Source organism: Balaenoptera musculus, chromosome 2, assembly GCF_009873245.2.
Source record: "Balaenoptera musculus isolate JJ_BM4_2016_0621 chromosome 2, mBalMus1.pri.v3, whole genome shotgun sequence".
In the NCBI taxonomy this organism is placed as follows: domain Eukaryota; kingdom Metazoa; phylum Chordata; class Mammalia; order Artiodactyla; family Balaenopteridae; genus Balaenoptera; species Balaenoptera musculus.
In genome coordinates, this window is record NC_045786.1 from 16,434,209 (window position 1) to 16,453,457 (window position 19,249).

General features: G+C 36.2%; 1 protein-coding gene across 1 annotated transcript in view; it reads left to right on the top strand.

Annotated features, from left to right (window-relative positions):
• CCDC7 (coiled-coil domain containing 7) overlaps positions 1–19,249 on the top strand; it is a 325,108-nt gene that overhangs the window by 152,784 nt on the left and 153,075 nt on the right. The window contains exons 23-24 of the mRNA XM_036844965.1: positions 1,867–1,977; positions 15,429–15,524. Of these exons, the coding sequence (XP_036700860.1) occupies positions 1,867–1,977; positions 15,429–15,524 (207 nt within the window). The remainder of the gene's footprint in view (positions 1–1,866; positions 1,978–15,428; positions 15,525–19,249) is intronic.

Consider the following 19,249-nt stretch of genomic DNA (forward strand, 5'->3'; position numbering starts at 1 on the left):
GGCATCTGAACAGTACCGGTTCAGTACATCTGAACCTCTGAATGGAGGTTCCTAGGCCAGAATGCAGATAAATTTAAGATCATGGTCATCTAGAAGTGCAGGTTAAGGGTCAGCCTGACTGCAGCTACTTCTAGTGCCTGCAGTGTATACATCAAGTCAGTGTGGGGTTGGAAGCTTTCCCCTATAAGAATTGCCAGGTAGGTTTGTAATTGCTTATGGGGCTGAAAGATCATATACAGGGTTTTGACTTGCAATTGGAACCTCAGTGTATGTATACACACACACACACACACACACACACACGCTCACACATTCATACGTACCTATACCTACATACACGTAAAAGTGAACATATATATGCATATACACATACATAGGCATATTTAGAAATTATGAGTTCTTACACACACCTTCAATTCCAGTTTATACCCTTAGGGCTTGTTTTTGCCTTCCTTCGTTTTATATGTGGATGTCCTTCCACAGTGAGAATCCTGACTTTGAGCAACATCAACACATTTATATATTCACTCCATCCTATAATACTTCTAAAATTGTTTCACAGTCACTTAGCTGATACCACTAGGGAAAAAACCGACTAAAATTTTTGTGATTTTTTTTTTTTTTTGCGTCCCAATCTCTTGCCTAAGACTGAGAGTATATGTCAAATACTGTTGATGAACTACTTGGATTTGTGCTTATTTTTTCCTGCAGTAGGTTCATTAAGGTTGTTTCCAATGTTAGTCTTTTTATTTTTTACTTTAGTTTTATTTTTGGAATATGTAAAACATGAACCTTTTCTAAAAGTGATAAATATGCAAAAAATATATAAAAGCATCATTCCTTTCTTATTCCTTCCCTACATTCCTTAGTCCTCACCCTCCTTTAGTAGGTATCCAACTAAATTGTTTTTTGGTTTGTCTTTTCTGTGTTTCATTGAAAATATAACTTTTTTTCCTCTTTATGTATTTCTTTCTTATGTCCCTTTCTTTCACAAAAGGTGAAAAAGATAGCATGCTAGATGTTCTTTATTTCAGTTTTTTTTTTTTCATTTAATGTTGCCTCCTAGAAATCCCTCCAATTCGTTTTATAGAGATCTTTTGCATTTCTTTTACAGCAGTAGGTACACTTGTTTATACTACATCATATACCATAATTTATACTTTACCGTAGTTTATAATATATACTTTAATTTATTCAACCAATCTTCTATGCGTATATATTTTGCTGGTTTTAGCTATTTTGCAATTACACATAATACTGTAATGAAAAACTTGTACTTACACATTTTCTTTTTTTTTTTTTAAGAAGTCAACATAGGTTTGTTTTTTTTAACATCTTTATTGGAGTATAATTGCTTTACAATGGTGTGTTAGTTTCTGCTTTACAACAAAGTGAATCAGCTATGCATATACATATATCCCCATATCCCCTCCCTCTTGCGTCTCCCTCCCACCCTCCCTATCCCACCCCTCTAGGTGGTCACAAAGCACTGAGCTGATCTCCCTGTGCTATGCGGCTGCTTCCCACTAGCTATCTATTTTACATGTGGTAGTATATACACATTTTCATTTTTTGGCCTATAAATATGTATTTACCTAAAGTATAAATAACACAAGAAAACTAGAGACTAATATAAAACATATTTGATGCTTAGGAATATTTATGAAACACTGAGACCGTTTCAACATACATCTATCAAAAATGATCTCACAGTTTTCATGTGGATCTAGCATTGTGGCAATTTACTTAAAACTTTATAAAAATGAGAGAAGATGCTGCTGCATAATTATTATAAATTTGAAATTAGAGATTTCACAATAAATCTATTTTCCCATTTAAGTGGAGTAAATGTATCTCTTTTTGTAGCTCATGATATAGTACCAGATAAAAAGCTTATGCATGAGAATCAAGGTTCAGTGTCAAAAATCCAACAGCAAGTAAAGAAAGAAAGAAATCTCAGAAGGGAAGGACACACTAGTAAGTATGATAATTATAATTTTTAAATATTTTAAATTAAACTCATCAAATGATCTTTTTTGTTTGGTTCATGAATATGTATTTGGGCATATATTTTATTTTATTTTATTTTTTAAATTAAATTAAGTCAATTTATTTATTTTTAATTTTTTGGCCTCGCTGCGTGGCATGTGGGCTCTTAGTTCCCCAACCAGGGATCAAACCCGTGCCCCCTGCAGTGGAAGTGCAGAGTCTTAACCACTGGACCAGCAGGGAAGTCCGGGGCATATATTTCATAGAAAATTTCCACTTTGACCTAAAGTGTTAATACCCTAAGATAATTAGAGAACAGAAACAAAAGTATTGATACCTTTTGATTGGGATTTCTAGTACTAAGATTATTTTAAGGCCTTGGGTTATGTACTCAGTATGATTCAATAACAATCAACTGACTCTTAAAGGGTGTACACTTCTGAGCTCTCTCCAGGAGATTTGGGTCCATAAGTTCAGCAGTTGACTCTGACCTGTCTGTGGCAGTGTCCTTTAGTCATAGCCTATAGTTGGTGATCAAAGAGGTGCTGAGACCTATAACTCAAACAGAAAATGTGGATCACAGGGACCAAGGGGAAAGGTCAAATTCAGTGTCATGAGATTTTTCCATATGTTTTCTTCAAGAAATTTTATAGTTTTAGGTCTTAAGTTTCAGTCTTTAACCCATTTTGAATTAATTTTTATGTATGATGTAAGGTAAACATCCAACTTTATTGTTTTACATGTAGATATCAGTTTATTCAACTATTTCTTGGAGACAGTGTTCTTTCCCCTTTGATTGGTCTTGACACCCTTATTAAAGGTCATCAACTATACGTGTGAGGGTCTATTTCTAAGCTCTTTAATCTATTCCATTGGTCTGTATGTCTGTCTTTATGCCCCTACCACACTATTTTGATTACTTGTGCTTTGTAATAAGTTTTGAAATTAGTAAATGCTAGACCTATAAATTTGTTATTCTTTTTCAAGATATTTTGGCTATTTGGGATCCTTTGAGATCCTGTATAAATTTTAGCATGGATTTTTCTATTTCTTCTGCAAAAAATGCACTTGGATTTTTATAGGGATTACACTGAATCTGTAGATTGCTTTGGGTAGTACTGAGACCTTAACTATATTAAGTTTTCAAATCCAGGAACATGGGATGTTTTTCCATTTATTTGTCTCTTCGTTAATTTCTTTCAGCAGTGTTTTTTTAAATTAATTTTTATTGGAGTATAGTTGCTTTACAATGTTGTATTAGTTTCTACTCTACAGAAAAGTGAATCAGCTATACGTATACATATATCCCCTCCTTTTTGGATTTCCTTCTCATTTAGGTCACCACAGTGCATTTAGTAGCGTTCCCTGTACTATACAGTAGGTTCTCCTTAGTTACCTATTTTATACATAGTATCAATAGTGTATATATGTCAATCCCAATCTCCCAATTCATCCCATCCCCTTCCTTTCCCCCTTGGTATCCATACGTTTGTTCTCAAGTCTGTGTCTCTGTGTCTGCTTTGCAAATAAGATCGTCTATACCATTTTTCTAGATTCCACATATATGCGTTAATATACGATATTTGTTTTTCTCTTTCTGGCTTCACTTCCATGTTCTGGCTATCGTCAGTAGTGCTGCAGTGAACATTGGGGTGCATATAGCTTTTTGAATTATGTTTTTCTCTGGGTATATGCCCAGTAGTGGGATTGCTGGGTCATATGGTAGTTATATTTTTAGACTTTTAAGGAACCTCCATACTGTTCTCCATCATGGCTGTATCAATTTATATTCCCACCAGCAATGCAAGAGGGTTCCCTTTTCTCCACACCCTCTCCAGCATTTATTGTTTGTAGATTTTTTGATGATGGCCATTCTGACCAATGTGAGGTGATACCTCATTTTAGTTTTGATTTGCATTTCTCTAATAATTAGTGATTTTGAGCATCTTTTCATTTGTTTGTTGGCCATCTGTATGTCTTCTTTGGAGAAATGTCTATTTAGGTCTCCATTTTTTTGATTGGGTCGTTTTTTTGATATTGAGCTGCATAAGCTGTTTGTATATTTTGGAGATTAATCCTTTGTCAGTTGCTTTGTTTACAAATATTTTTTCCCATTCTGAGTGTTGTCTTTTCGTCTTGTTTATGGATTCCTTTGCTGTGCAAAGGTTTTAAGTTTAATTAGGTCCCATTTGCTTATTTTTGTTTTTATTTCCATTTCTCTAGGAGGTGGGTCAAAAAAGATCTCACTGTGATTTACGTCAAAGAGTGTTCTGCCTATGTTTTCCTCTAAGAGTTTTATAGTGTATGGCCTTACATTTAGGTCTTTAATCCATTTTTAGTTTATTTTTGTGTTATGGTGTTAGGGAGTGTTCTAATTTCATTCTTTCACATGTAGCTGTCCGTTTTCCCGGCACGACTTATTGAAGAGGCTGTCTTTTCTCCATTGTATATTCTTGCCTCCTTTGTCATAGGTTAGGTGACCACAGGTGCGTGGGTTTATCTCTGGGCTTTCTATCCTATTTCATTGATCTATATTTATGTTTCTGTGCCAGTACCATGCTGTCTTGATTACGGTGGCTTTGTAGTATAGTCTGAAGACAGGGAGCCTGATTTCTCTGGCTCTGTTTTATTTTTATTTTTTTACTGTTTCTTTTTTTTTCTGGGTCTGTTTTTCTTTCTCAAGATTGCTTTGGCTATTTGGGGTCTTTTGTGTTTCCATACAAATTGCAAAAATTTTGTTCTAGTTCTGTGAAAAATGCCATTGGTAATTTGATAGGGATTGCATTGAATCTGTAGATTGCTTTGTGTAGTATAGTCATTTTCACATTATTCATTCTTCTAATCCAAGAACATGGTATATCTCTCCATCTGTATCGTCTTTGATTTCTTTCATCAGTACTTTATAGTTTTGTGTGCACAGGTCTTTTGCCTCCTTAGGTAGGTTTATTTAGCAGTGTTTTATAGTTTTCAGTGTACATGCCTTTTGCCTCCTTGGTTAAGTTTATTCCTACATATTTTATTATTTTTGATGAATTGTTTTCATAGTTTACTTTTCATATTGTACATTAATAGTTTATAAAAATGTAACTGATTTTTACATGTGGATTTTGTATGCTGAAACTTTGCTGAATTCATTTATTAATTCTCATGGGTTTTTTTTTGTGCGTGTATGCATGTGTGAATCTTTAGGGTTTTCTATGTATAAGGACATTTTATCTATGAACAGATAATTTTACTTCTTCCTTTCTAATTTTTATATCTTGTATTTCTTTTTTTGCCCAGTTGCTGTTGTTAGGATTTCTAGTACTATATTGAACAGAAGTGGTGAGAGTGGGCATCCTTGCCTAATTTTTGATCTCAAAGGAAGTTTTTAGTTTTTCACCATTGAGTATGATGTTAGGTGTGGACTTTGCATATATAGTCTTTATTATATGTGGGTATTTTTCTTTTAATCTTAGTTTGTTGAATGTTTTGTTTAATCATAAAAGGATGTTTAATTTTGTTAAATGCTTTTTCTGTATCAGTTGAGATGGTCATGTGTGGGTTTTTTTTTTTTCCTTCATGCTATTAATGTGATGTGTCACATTAATTGATTTTCATGTATTAATAAATCAACCTTGCATTCCAGGAATAAATCCCACTTGGATTTGGTATTTAATCCTTTTAATGAGCTCTTGAATTCTGTTTGCTAATATATTGTTGAGTTTTGCATCTGTGTTCATCAGGGATACTGGCCTGTGATTTTCCTTTCATATAATCCCTTTGTCTGACTTTGGTATCAGGTTAATACTGGCTTCATAGAATGAGTTTAAAAGTTTTCCTATTCATTTTTTTGGATGAGTTTGATGAGGACTAATGTTAATTTTGTTGTTGTTGTTAATGTTTGGTAGCATTCTGCAGTGAAGCTGTCTGGTCCTGGGTTTCTACCTGTCAGGAGGTTTTTGATTACTGATTTAATCTACTAGTTACCGTTCTTTCAGCTATTCTGTTTATTCATGATTCAGTTAGTAGGTTGTGTTTCTTAGAATTCATCCATTTTTTTCTAGGTATTTCAGTTAGTTGGCGTACAGTTGTTCGTAATGTTCTCTTATAATAATTTTTATTCCTGTGGCATTGATTGTAATGCCTCTTCTTTCATTTCATATTTAATTAGTTGAGTCTTTTCCCTTTTTCTTAGCTAATCTAACTAAATGTTTTCAATTTCATTGGTCTTTTCAAAAAACCAACTCCTGGTTTTATTCACTTTCTTTATTGTTTTTCTCTTCTCTGTTTCACTTACCTCTACTCTAATCTTTATTATTTCCTTCCTTCTGCTAGCTTTGGATATAGTTTTATCTTCTTTTTCTAGCTCCTTGAGTTGTAAAGTTAGGTTGTTTATTTGAGATATTTCTTCTTTTAATGTAAGCATTCATAGCTATAAATTTCCCTCTTAGCACTGCTTTCATTGCATTGCATATATTTTGTTATGTTGTGTTTTCATTTTCATTTGTCTCAAGATAATTTCTAATTTCTCTCGCAATTTCTACTTTGACCCATTGGTTTTTTTGAGAATATATTTTTATATTTCTCATGTATTTGTGGATTTTCAAGTGTTTCTTTTTTTTTTTTTTTAATGTCTGAAACATTTATATTAACATATTTCCATACATATTTCCATACAAATACAAATATAAGATTTTTAGAAATTTCATGTAATGTCTGAAACATTTATATTAACATATTTCCATACAAATAACCCAATGAAAGTTTAGTATTAGTTGTTTTGTTTGTTTTTTTATACTGCAGGTTCTTATTAGGCATCAATTTTATACACATCAGTGTATACATGTCAATCCCAATCGCCCAATTCAGCACACCACCATCCCCACCTCACCGCAGTTTTCCCCCCTTGGTGTCCATATGTCCATTCTCTACATCTGTGTCTCAACTTCTGCCTTGCAAACTGGCTCATCTGTACCATTTTTTTAGGTTCCACATACATGCATTAATATACGATATTTGTTTCTCTCTTTCTGACTTACTTCACTCTGTATGACAGTCTCTAGATCCATCCACGTCTCAACAAATGACTCAATTTCTTTCCTTTTTATGGCTGAGTAATATTCCATTGTATATATGTACCACAACTTCTTTATCCATTCGTCTGTTGATGGGCATTTAGGTTGCTTCCATGACCTGGCTATTGTAAATAGTGCTGCAATGAACATTCGGGTGCATGTGTCTTTTTGAATTACGGTTTTCTCTGGGTATATGCCCAGTAGTGGGATTGCTGGGTTATATGGTAATTCTATTTTTAGTTTTTTAAGGAACCTCCATATTGTTCTCCATAGTGGCTGTATCAATTTACATTCCCACCAACAGTGCAAGAGGGTTCCCTTTTCTCCACACCCTCTCCAGCATTTGTTGTTTGTAGATTTTCTGATGATGCCCATTCTAACAGGAGTGAGGTGATACCTCATTGTAGTTTTGATTTGCATTTCTCTAATAATTAGTGATGTTGAGCATCTTTTCATGTGCTTCGTGGCCGTCTGTATGTCTTCTTTGGAGAAGTGTCTATTTAGGTCTTCTGCCCATTTTTGGATTGGGGTGTTTGTTTCTTTGATATTGAGCTGAATGAGCTGTTTATATATTTTGGAGATTAATCCTTTGTCCGTTGATTCATTTGCAAATATTTTCTCCCATTCTGAGGGTTGTCTTTTCGTCTTGTTTATGGTTTCCTTTGCTGTGCAAAAGCTTTGAAGTTTCATTAGGTCCCACTTGTTTATTTTTGTTTTTATTTCCATTACTCTAGGAGGTGGATCAAAAAAGATCTTGCTGTGATTTATGTCAAAGAGTGTTCTTCCTATGTTTTCCTCTAAGAGTTTTATAGTGTCCATTCTTATATTTAGGTCTCTAATCCATTTTGAGTTTATTTTTGTGTATGGTGTTAGGGAGTATTCTAATTTCATTCTTTTACATGTAGCTGTCCAGTTTTCCCAGCACCACTTATTGAAGAGACTGTCTTTTCTCCATTGTATATCTTTGCCTCCTTTGTCATAGATTAGTTGACCATAGGTGCGTGGGTTAATCTCTGGGCTTTCTATCTTGTTCCATTGATCTATGTTTCTGTTTTTGTGCCAGTACCATATTGTCTTGATGACTGTAGCTTTGTAGTATAGTCTGAAGTCAGGGAGTCTGATTCCTCCAGCTCCATTTTTTTGCCTCAAGACTGCTTTGGCTATTCGGGGTCTTTTGTGTATCCATACAAATTTTAAGATGATTTGTTCTAGCTCCGTAAAAAATGCCATTGGTAATTTGATAGGGATTGCATTGAATCTGTAGATTGCTTTGGGTAGTATAGTCATTTTCACAATGTTGATTCTTCCAATCCAAGAACATGGTATATCTCTCCATCTGTTGGTATCATCTTTAATTTCTTTCATCAGTGTCTTATAGTTTTCTGCATACAGGTCTTTTGTCTCCCTAGGTAGGTTTATTCCTAGGTATTTTATTCTTTTTGTTGCAATGGTAAATGGGAGCGTTTCCAAAATTTCTCTTTCAGATTTTTCATCATTAGTGTATAGGAATGCAAGAGATTTCTGTGCATTAATTTTGTATCCTGCAACTTTACCATATTCATTAATTAGCTCTAGCAGTTTTCTGGTGGCAGTTTTAGGATTCTCTATGTATAGTATCATGTCATCCGCAAACAGTGACAGTTTTACTTCTTCTTTTCCAATTTGTATTCCTTTTATTTCTTTTTCTTCTCTGATTGCCGTGGCTAGGACCTCCAGAACTATGTTGAATAATAGTGGTGAGAGTGGACATCCTTGTCTCGTTCCTGATCTTAGAGGAAATGCTTTCAGTTTTTCACCATTGAGAATGATGTTTGCTGTGGGTTTGTCATATATGGCCTTTATTATGTTGAGGTAGGTTCCCTCTATGCCCACGTTCTGGAGAGTTTTTATCATAAATGGGTGTTGAATTTTGTGAAAAGCTTTTTCTGCATCTATTGAGATGATCATATGGTTTTTATTCTTCAATTTGTTAATATGGTGTATCACATTGATTGATTTGCGTATATTGAAGAATCCTTGCATCCCTGGGATAAATCCCACTTGATCGTGGTGTATGATCCTTTTAATGTGTTGTTGGATTCTGTTTGCTAGTATTTTGTTGAGGACTTTTGCATCTATATTCATCAGTGATATTGGTCTGTAATTTTCTTTTTTTGTAGTGTCTTTGTCTGGTTTTGGTATCAGGGTGATTGTGGCCTCATAGAATGAGTTTGGGAGTGTTCCTTCCTCTGCCATTTTTTGGAAGAGTTTGAGAAGGATGGGTGTTAGCTCTTCTCTAAATGTTTGATAGAATTCACCTGTGAAGCCATCTGGTCCTGGGCTTTTGTTTGTTGGAAGATTTTTAATCACAGTTTCAATTTCATTACTTGTGATTGGTCTGTTCATATTTTCTGTTTCTTCCTGATTCAGTCTTGGAAGGTTATACCTTTCTAAGAATTTGTCCATTTCTTCCAGGTTGTCCATTTTATTGGCATAAAGTTGCTTGTAGTAGTCTCTTAGGATGCTTTGTATTTCTGCGGTGTCTGTTGTAACTTCTCCTTTTTCATTTCTGATTTTATTGATTTGAGTCCTCTCCCTCTTTTTCTTGATGAGTCTGGCTAATGGCTTATCAATTTTGTTTATCTTCTCAAAGAACCAACTTTTAGTTTTATTGATCTTTGCTATTGTTTTCTTTGTTTCTATTTCATTTATTTCTGCTCTGATCTTTATGATTTCTTTCCTTCTGCTAACTTTGGGTTTTGTTTGTTCTTCTTTCTCTAGTTTCTTTAGGTGTAAGGTTAGATTGTTTGCTTGAGCTTTTTCTTGTTTCTTTAGGTAGGCTTGTATAGCTATAAACTTCCCTCTTAGAACCGCTTTTGCTGCATCCCATAGGTTTTGGGTCATCGTGTTTTCATTGTCATTTGTCTCTAGGTATTTTTTTATTTCCTCTTTGATTTCTTCAGTGATCTCTTGGTTATTTAGTAACGTATTGTTTAGCCTCCATGTGTTTGTCTTTTATACGTTTTTTTCCCTGTAATTCATTTCTAATCTCAGCGTTGTGGTCAGAAAAGATGCTTGATATGATTTCAATTTTCTTAAATTTACTGAGGCTTGATTTGTGACCCAAGATGTGATCTATCCTGGAGAATGTTCCGTGCGCACTTGAGAAGAACGTGTAATCTGCTGTTTTTGGATGGAATGTCCTATATATATCAATTAAATCTATCTGGTCTATTGTGTCATTTAAAGCTTCTGTTTCCTTATTTATTTTCATTTTGGATGATCTGTCCATTGGTGTAAGTGAAGTGTTAAAGTCCCCCACTATTATTGTGTTACTGTCGATTTCCTCTTTTATAGCTGTTAGCAGTTGCCTTATGTATTGAGGTGCTCCTATGTTGGGTGCATATATATTTATCATTGTTATATCTTCTTCTTGGATTGATCCCTTGATCATTATGTAGTGTCCTTCCTTGTCTCTTGTAACATTCTTTATTTTAAAGTCTATTTTATCTGATATGAGTATAGCTACTCCAGCTTTCTTTTGATTTCCATTTGCATGGAATATCTTTTTCCATCCCCTCACTTTCAGTCTGTATGTGTCCCTAGGTCTAAAGTGGGTCTCTTGTAGACAGCATATATATGGGTCTTGTTGTTGTATCCATTCAGCCAGTCTATGTCTTTTGGTTGGGGCATTTAATCCATTCACGTTTAAGGTAATTATCGATATGTATGTTCCTATGACCATTTTCTTAACTGTTTTGAGTTTGTGTTTGTAGGTCCTTTTCTTCTCTTGTGTTTCCCACTTAGAGAAGTTCCTTTAGCATTTGTTGTAGAGCTGGTTTGGTGGTGCTGAATTCTCTTAGCTTTTGCTTGTCTGTAAAGCTTTTGATTTCTCCATCAAATCTAAATGAGATCCTTGCCGGGTAGAGTAATCTTGGTTGTAGGTTCTTCCCTTTCATCACTTTAAGTATATCATGCCACTCCCTTCTGGCTTGCAGAGTTTCTGCTGAGAAATCAGCTGTTAACCTTATGGGAGTTCCCTTGTATGTTATTTGTCATTTTTCCCTTGCTGCTTTCAATAATTTTTCTTTGTCTTTAATTTTTGCCACTTTGATTACTATGTGTCTCGGCGTGTTTCTCCTTGGGTTTATTCTGTATGGGACTCTCTGCGCTTCCTGGACTTGGGTGGCTATTTCCTTTCCCATGTTAGGGAAGTTTTCGACTCTAATCTCTTCAAATATTTTCTCTGGTCCTTTCTCTCTCTCTTCTCCTTCTGGGACCCCTATAATGCGAATGTTGTTGCGTTTAATGTTGTCCCAGAGGTCTCTTAGGCTGTCTTCATTTCTTTTCATTCTTTTTTCTTTAGTCTGTTCCGCAGCAGTGAATTCCACCATTCTGTCTTCCAGGTCACTTATCCGTTCTTCTGCCTCAGTTATTCTGCTATTGATTCCTTCTAGTGTAGTTTTCATTTCAGTTATTGTATTGGTCATCTCTGTTTGTTTGTTCTTTAATTCTTCTAGGTCTTTGTTAATCATTTCTTGCATCTTCTCAATCTTTGTCTCCATTCTTATTCCGAGATCCTGGATCATCTTCACTATCATTATTCTGAATTCTTTTTCTGGAAGGTTGCCTATCTCCACTTCATTTAGTTGTTTTTCTGGGGTTTTTTCTTGTTCCTTCATCTGGTACATAGCCCTCTGCCTTTTCATCTTCTCTATCTTTCTGTAACTGTGGTTTTTGGTCCACAGGCTGCAGGATTGTAGTTTTTCTTGCTTCTGTTCTTCAAGTGTTTCTGCTACTATTAATTTCTAGTTTCTTTTCATTGTGATCAGAAAAGTTATTTTGCATAATATCAGTATCCTGGAGAATGTTCCATGTGTACTTGAGAAAAATGTATTCTGATGTTGTTAGGTGGAGTTTTTTTTGCATATATCTATAATGTCCAGTTGGGCTATAGTGTTGTTCAAATCCTCTAATTTTCTTATTGATCTTTTTTCTGCTTGTTCTTTCCATTATTGAAAATGAGGTATTGAAGTCTCCTACAATTTTTGTTTTATGGTCTATTTTTCCATTCAATCTGGTTAATGTTTTCTTCATGTATTTAGGAGTTCTCATGTCTGATGAATATATGTTTATATATGTAAACACTATAATGTTTATATTTATATTTATAATGTTGCACATTCCTGGAGAATTGACCTTTTTATTATTATATAATATCTTACTTTGTCTCTTTAACAGGTTTTGACTAAAGTCTCTTCTGTCTGATATTATAGTATAGCCATCACTATTCTCTTTTGGTTACCATTTGCATGGAGTATCTGTTCCCATCCTTTCACTTTCAGTCTATATATGTCCTTAGACCTAAGTGAATCTCTTGTAGACAGCATTATAGGTGGATCTTATTTTTTATACATTCAGCTACTCTGTGTCCAGGGAGTTTAACCCACTTACATTGTTAGGTTGTGTGTTTCTAAGAATTTATCCATTTCTCTAGGTTATCCAATTAGTTGGCATACAGTTGGATAGGAAAGGACTTACTTTTGACATTTTGTTAATTATTTCCTGTATGTCTCATTATTTTTTGCTCCTCATTTCCTATTTTACTTTATTCCTTTGTCTTTCATTGATTTTTTTTTGTAGTGACATGCTTTAATTCTCTTCTCATTTCCTTTTGTGTATTAGTCTTCTCAGGCTGCCATAACTGAAAGCCATAGACAGGGTCACTTAAAAAACAAAAAACAGAAAATTATTTATTACAGTTCTGTAGGTGAAGTCGAAAATCTAGGTGCCAGTAAGTTAGATTTCATTCTGAGATGTCTTTTCTTGGCTCATAAGTGTCCACCATCTATTGTGTACCCACATGACCTCTTCTTTGTGTGCAAATGGAGAGAGAGAGATAGAGAATGAAAGCTCTGGTGTCTCTTTTTATTAGGGCAATAATCACATCAGATCAGGGTCTTACCCTTATGATGTCATTTAACCTTAATTACTTCCCTCCCCCCATCTCCAAAACCATCACATTGGAGGTTAGGGCTTCAATATATGAATTTTGGGGGATATAAACATGTATCCATAACATGAATAGTCTATAAATGTTTTCATTATGGTTACAATAATCTATTTTATACTGGTAACAAGTTAACTTCAAACACATACATACTTCAGTCACTAAACTGTACTGCTTTAAAGCTCTTTCCCCTCACTTTATTTATTGGTGTCACAAATTACATCTTTGTATATTGTGTGCCCATTAACATAGATTTATAGTTATTTTATGCTTTTTCTCCTAATTCTATATAAGAATTAAAAGGGAAGTTATGCATCAAAATTTCAGTAATATAGGTTTCTACATTTGTCCATATATTTACCTTAACCAAAACCTTTATATTATCATACAGCTTCATGATGCCATCTAATATCCTTTCATTTCAACTTGAAAGACTTCCTTTAGTATTTCTAGTAGAGTAGGTCTAGTGGTATGAACTCCATCAGCTTTTGTTTATCTGTGAAAGTCTTAATTTCCCCTTCAGTTTTGAAGGACAGTTTTGCCAAATATCATATGCTTGGTTGACAGTTTTTTTCTTTTGGCACTCTGAAAGTATCATCCCACTGTCTTATGACCTGCAAGGTTTCTGAGAAATTCATTTATAATCTTATAGAGGCTCCCTTGCACATAACAAATTGTATTTCTCTTGCCTCTTTTAAGATTTTCTCTTTTTCCTTGACTTCTGACAGTTTGACTACATTGTGTTTCGGTGTTGGTCTCTTTGGGTTTTTCCTGTTTGGAGTTTATAAAGCTTATTGAATTTGTATATCCATTTCTTTTTTAAATTTGGTAAGTTTTGTCATTTCTTCAAATAAACTCTCTGCTCCCTTTTTTCTCTCTTCTCTTCTGGGACTTTCATAATGCATACCTTGGTCCACTTGATAGGGTCCCATAAATCCTTCATGCTCTCTACACTTTTCTTAATTCTGTTTTCTTTTTGCTCCTCAGATACAATGATTTCACATGACCTGCCTCCCAGTTTGCTGATTTTTTTTTCTGCCTGATCAAGTCTGATGATGAACCCCTTTAGTGAATTTTTCAATTCAGTTATAATATTGCTCATCACCAGAGTTGTTTTTCTTTTAGTTTCTATATCTTTGTTGATATTCTAATTTTGTTCATGCTTCATTTTCCTGATTTCATTTAGTTTATATTTCTTTCAGCTCATTGAGAATCTTTAAGACAGTTGTTAAAATTCCTTGTGAGGTAATTCACAGACCTGTGGTTTTTTAGGGTTGGTTTCTGGAACTTTATTCCTGTGATTGGGACATGTTTCCATGTTTCTTTGTATGCTTTGTCATATTTTGTTGAGATTTGGGAATTTGAAAACGTAGCTATCTCTCTGTTTTTTCAGATACAGGGGAACACCTTGACTAATCAGCCTGACATGGAGGTTCTGATACTTCTCAAACCTTCTCTGGGGATGTATCTTCTCCGGGCTTGTTTGTACTCTTTTATTCTAGTATATATGACTTTTTTTAACTCTCCTAATTTCCCTAAGAGGCTCTCTCCTGTTTCTTCTCAGGAGCTTTTTGTTTTGGTTTCTATTGTATTCCTCCACCTGTAATCTCTTGCTCCTCCATCATTTGCAGAACTTCATAACCCCTGCAGCTCTAATGTGTGACGGCACTTGCCTTTGTTTTCAGCAGCCTCCAACCTGGTATCTAACTATGGAACTGTCCCCATCAGCTTTGCAGATCAGGCAAGACAGCAACCAGTGACTCAGGCAGTGCCTAGACATTCCAGAAAGTTGGATGCAAGTTTCACTCTTTTCATCCCAATGGAGGATCTGGAAATTGCGACACTTCCTTGTGACTGTGGCACACTGTGGCACACTGTGCCAGGGAGGTGGTGGGGCTAACTAAGCTGGGCAAAATGCCATGACCCTTCCTACCCTTTTTGGTACAGTTTTTCTTGGTCAGTAATTCACTTGGGTGATGCAGCTTCTTAACTGGTTTCTAGAGTTCTCATAATGGTATTTTGGTCTGTATATTGTTATTAACTTAGTGTCTCCATGGGGTAATGAGGGTCTAGAACTTCCTAGTCCTCCATCTTCCTGATATTTTATCCTATAATTAAGTTTTAACTTAAGTATAAAAGTCCTACGTAGGAAATATAGAGAATGATAGAAAGCACATGTGATGCCTTGGATTATTAATGAAATAATGAGACAGTTTCAATATATACCCATTAAAACTCTTCTCTTTTCATATTAGATCTAGCATTTTGGTAATCTACTTATAATTCTATAAAAATGAGAATTTATGCTGTACATTTGTTATAAATTTGAAAGTTAGGGGTTCACAATAGATCTGTTTTTCTATTTATTTGATTATATGCTTCTCTTTATGTAGCTCAGTTTGAAGTACCAGATGGAAATCTTCGCTATGAGGATCAAGACTCAATATCAAAAACAAAAATGCAAGTAAATACACAAAGAACATTCAAAGGTAAAATATACCTTAATAAGTATAATAATTACAGATAACTTTAAATTATTTTAATTAAACTCAGTAGAAGATATTTTTCTTTGATTCATGAATATGCATCTGAGATTATATTTTATGCAACATTTATAGTTTCTTTGATGTTAGTTGTAAATACCCTAAGAAAATTAGAGAGCAAAAGTCAAAGTATTCATAACTTTCATTGGTATTTCTGGTTGTAATATTATTTCACAGCCATAGGTCATATACTCAGACACCAAGGCTCAATCATAGGCCAATAATTTTCTCACAAAGGATGCATACCTTTTAGCAGACTGGCAGATTATAGGTCCAAAACTCCAAAGGGTGTCTGTCTGTGACCTGTGGTAGTAGCCTTCTGCCACAGACTGTACTTGGTGAACAGAGATGTTGCTGAGAGCTGTAACTCAAACAGCAAATGAGGATCAGAGGGCCCCAAGGGAAGGATAGCCTGAGAGGCCTGGTGGAGGGCCTCAAGTGCGTCCTCTTGGTTGTGGCCCCACTGAAAAGAGTGGCCTTTGAAGTAATCTAATAGTAATGGATGTAATGGATGTAATGGATGCCATCAAGAACCACACATGGGGACTATGAGAGTGCAAGTAACCAAATAGTCCTACCAGTAGCTGGGCCTCATTTTCAGTTGTTCAAGTAGAGTGTGTCAGAGCTTGGCAGTCTTCTCCTTTGGAATGAGATGTTGTGCCCCTCACAGATTTTGCCCAGGGATTTCAATTAGGTACTGGGTAACTATGTCTTATCTGTAATAATGGTCCAGCCATGTTGCTACATATTGGTGTATAGGACGTCTAGTCCTTGTTAAGTGGTGCCCTTGTATGGGCCTATTTGGATGATGTCATCAATAGACTGGAAGGCTAGCGCTCCCTCTGGGTGTAGGACATTTCTAGGTCATGACTGTTTGATGAAAGATGGTTGGAGAATTTATGTAGCTTTATGGAAGGACATTAGTGAGGCATTGCAATCTATTCCCCATATGACAAACTGATCCTAATCATCCGTGTGGAAAGAGATACTGCATAGGGTATTTGCACTGTCTCTTACAGAATACCAAATTCTCTCACTATAGACAGTAGCTTCCATGACAGTCACAATATCAGATACAACTAGTGCCTGGGGACTACATCACTGAGCTGCCAATTATCACTGGGGTCTCTACACACACAGGGACATATGCCCAGGTCCAATGAGCTACTGAATGAAGAAACAGTCTCAGGGAGAATTTCTGCTTCATTAAGCTCATCAGTAAGGACAGTTATTTACTTTTCTTCTTCAGGCATTTGTTTTTGAGGAACAAAGTACTAGATTCTGGTAGTTGAGTAGTTTCACAGTCTTCCACTTATCTTGCTAAAGTGGTAATTTCTATCAGGGTTTAGGGGTGAATGCAAGTAGGGGTTCATGTAAACAATACTTCTATACCAATAATTCATTCAACAGTGGGGGCCATAACAATGGAATTTTGAGGTGGCCTGAGTGGGTACACTGTTGTGGGGTCTAGGTAAGTTTCCCGTTGGTGGCGGCCATGGAGTGCCACCTCAGCATTATCAGTTTCCTCCTCATGCTGGTGTCAGGGGTTGTGGTGATCACAGTCACCTATGCACCCATGTCCCACAGGCTTGGGAATGCAATTCTGCACATCTCCATTGAACTCTAACTTTATCATAAGTCCTCACATTCCCACTGGATATATGGGGCCCGGCCTAACCCATAGTCTTGTTTATTTTGAAAGCCGTAAAGTCTTGGTAAAAGTTGGCAGAGCATTTTGATTCATGGTAAGGATGACTGCGAAAAGCAGAAACATAGCACCTGTGTTAGTCATAGGCCACAGTAGTGGCCTGTTGGGCCTCCCTTATCCCACTACCTGGCCTTTGGGTCCTTGGTAAATAGCCCATCAATCTACTCCTTTGAGACCCTGTTTTGGGGATAACACACCCTTTGATCTCTTTAAGGCCTTTGCCCAGATGGTCCGGGGTGGTTACTAGACTACCATTTTTACATCATTCTCTCTTCTGGTCAGTCATTGCTATCTTGGCATTATTCACTATTACTTGTCCAGAAATTTGTCAGTTAAGGTCCAGATTGTGTCGTAGGCCAATTGCCCTGACCTTATTAGGATGTTTATTGAGCTTGATGTCCAGCAATAGTGGCACAAATGAACCTAGGAACCTGAATCTGGTTAAAAAAAAAAAACAAAAAAAACTCATCATCTGCTGTCCTCATTCCCTCATTGTATATCTTAGGCACCACCAGTGTGGCTCATGGAGTCACTATTGCCTTTTCAAGTATAGTTAAAACGTGTTTTACAAAGGCAAGGATGAGCCATCTGTCGGATCCAAAACAGTACCCAGCTGAGGAAGGAGAGATTCTTGGATGTCTGTATTTTTTCATACTCCTTTATGCCACCTCCTTGTGCAATGTGGCCATTGTCAAGGCTCTCCAAGAAATGTTTCTGTATTAGCAACCTGGCAAGGTTACATGATTACTTCTTTAACAAGATACTCCTTTAAATGTGAAGATGAACGACCCACGTCTATAAGGTCTCTTCAGGTCACTGGGTAAAGTGATCCTCAGCACTCTACATTCCTTTTCATTAAATCACGAATCGCAGTAACCACTATAGCAAAAGCTGAACGTAAGTTCCAGGAGCATTAGATCTAACAGTAGTCATTGAGTGCAACTCAGCATGCAGGGTCACCAACAACTTTTGATCCCATTATTGATGAAACTGTAAGTAGCCAAGGAATTGCTTCCCCAGTTTTGTCAAAATCCCTCTGTTTGATGTTTAATTTGACCCACCCACTGGGCATCTTGGCCAGCAAAGCAGGACTATTAAAATAGCACTCTCCTAAAGCATGTCGCACAATCTGTCAGCGGTTCCTGAGACACATTGGCCTGAATGGTCATGTGCCCTGTGGGAACCTCAGACTCTAACAAATGAGTCAGTAGTGTGCCCTTAGAGAGCCCTGAGGACTCACTAGTGCCCCTTCCAGAAACGAGTTGTGCTTCATTGACCACATTGCTCACTGTGCTAACTTGTCAGGGAGAGAGCTGCCAGTTTTTGAGTTGGTCAAGTAAGACAGCAAGTAAATTGGAAGTAAATTTAAGCATTTATTCACTTACTGTAATAGTATAAGAGTCTAAACAGGAAAGGTTCCCAGCCACACCAATATTCCATTTTCCCCCACAGAACATCATTGGATGAGGGTCAGATACATCAGTGCTGACAGGGCTTGGGTGGGGGAAGATCATCTCACAACCAAAGGAGCTCCAAACAAAAGGTTCTTGCTGTTCTGTAGATCTGAGAGGAGGTAGAAGTGGGAGGTCTAGGAGGAGTGCAAAAGTACTGAAAACAGAGTCAGAGATAATAAAAATGTCTACAAGGTCCAATGAAAAGGTGGTCTATGTACAGGGTCTCAGCTGAGTCCTCCCCACATAAGAATGCTTCAGAATTGAGGCACTCAGACTAAGAATGCACATATGGCCTTAGTCCATGACTGCACTATTTCCAATGTCTGCAGTGCACTGGCTGTGTCTCAGAGTCTAGTGTGGAGTATGAAGATTTCCCCCATGACAGCTGCCAGATCAAGCCTTTGTAATTGTCTAAGGTTGGGCCTGACAGATCACGCAGAAGATTTTGGCATGTTGTCAGTGCCTCAGTGTAAACACATATGCATGTCCACATACAGGTACACATGATA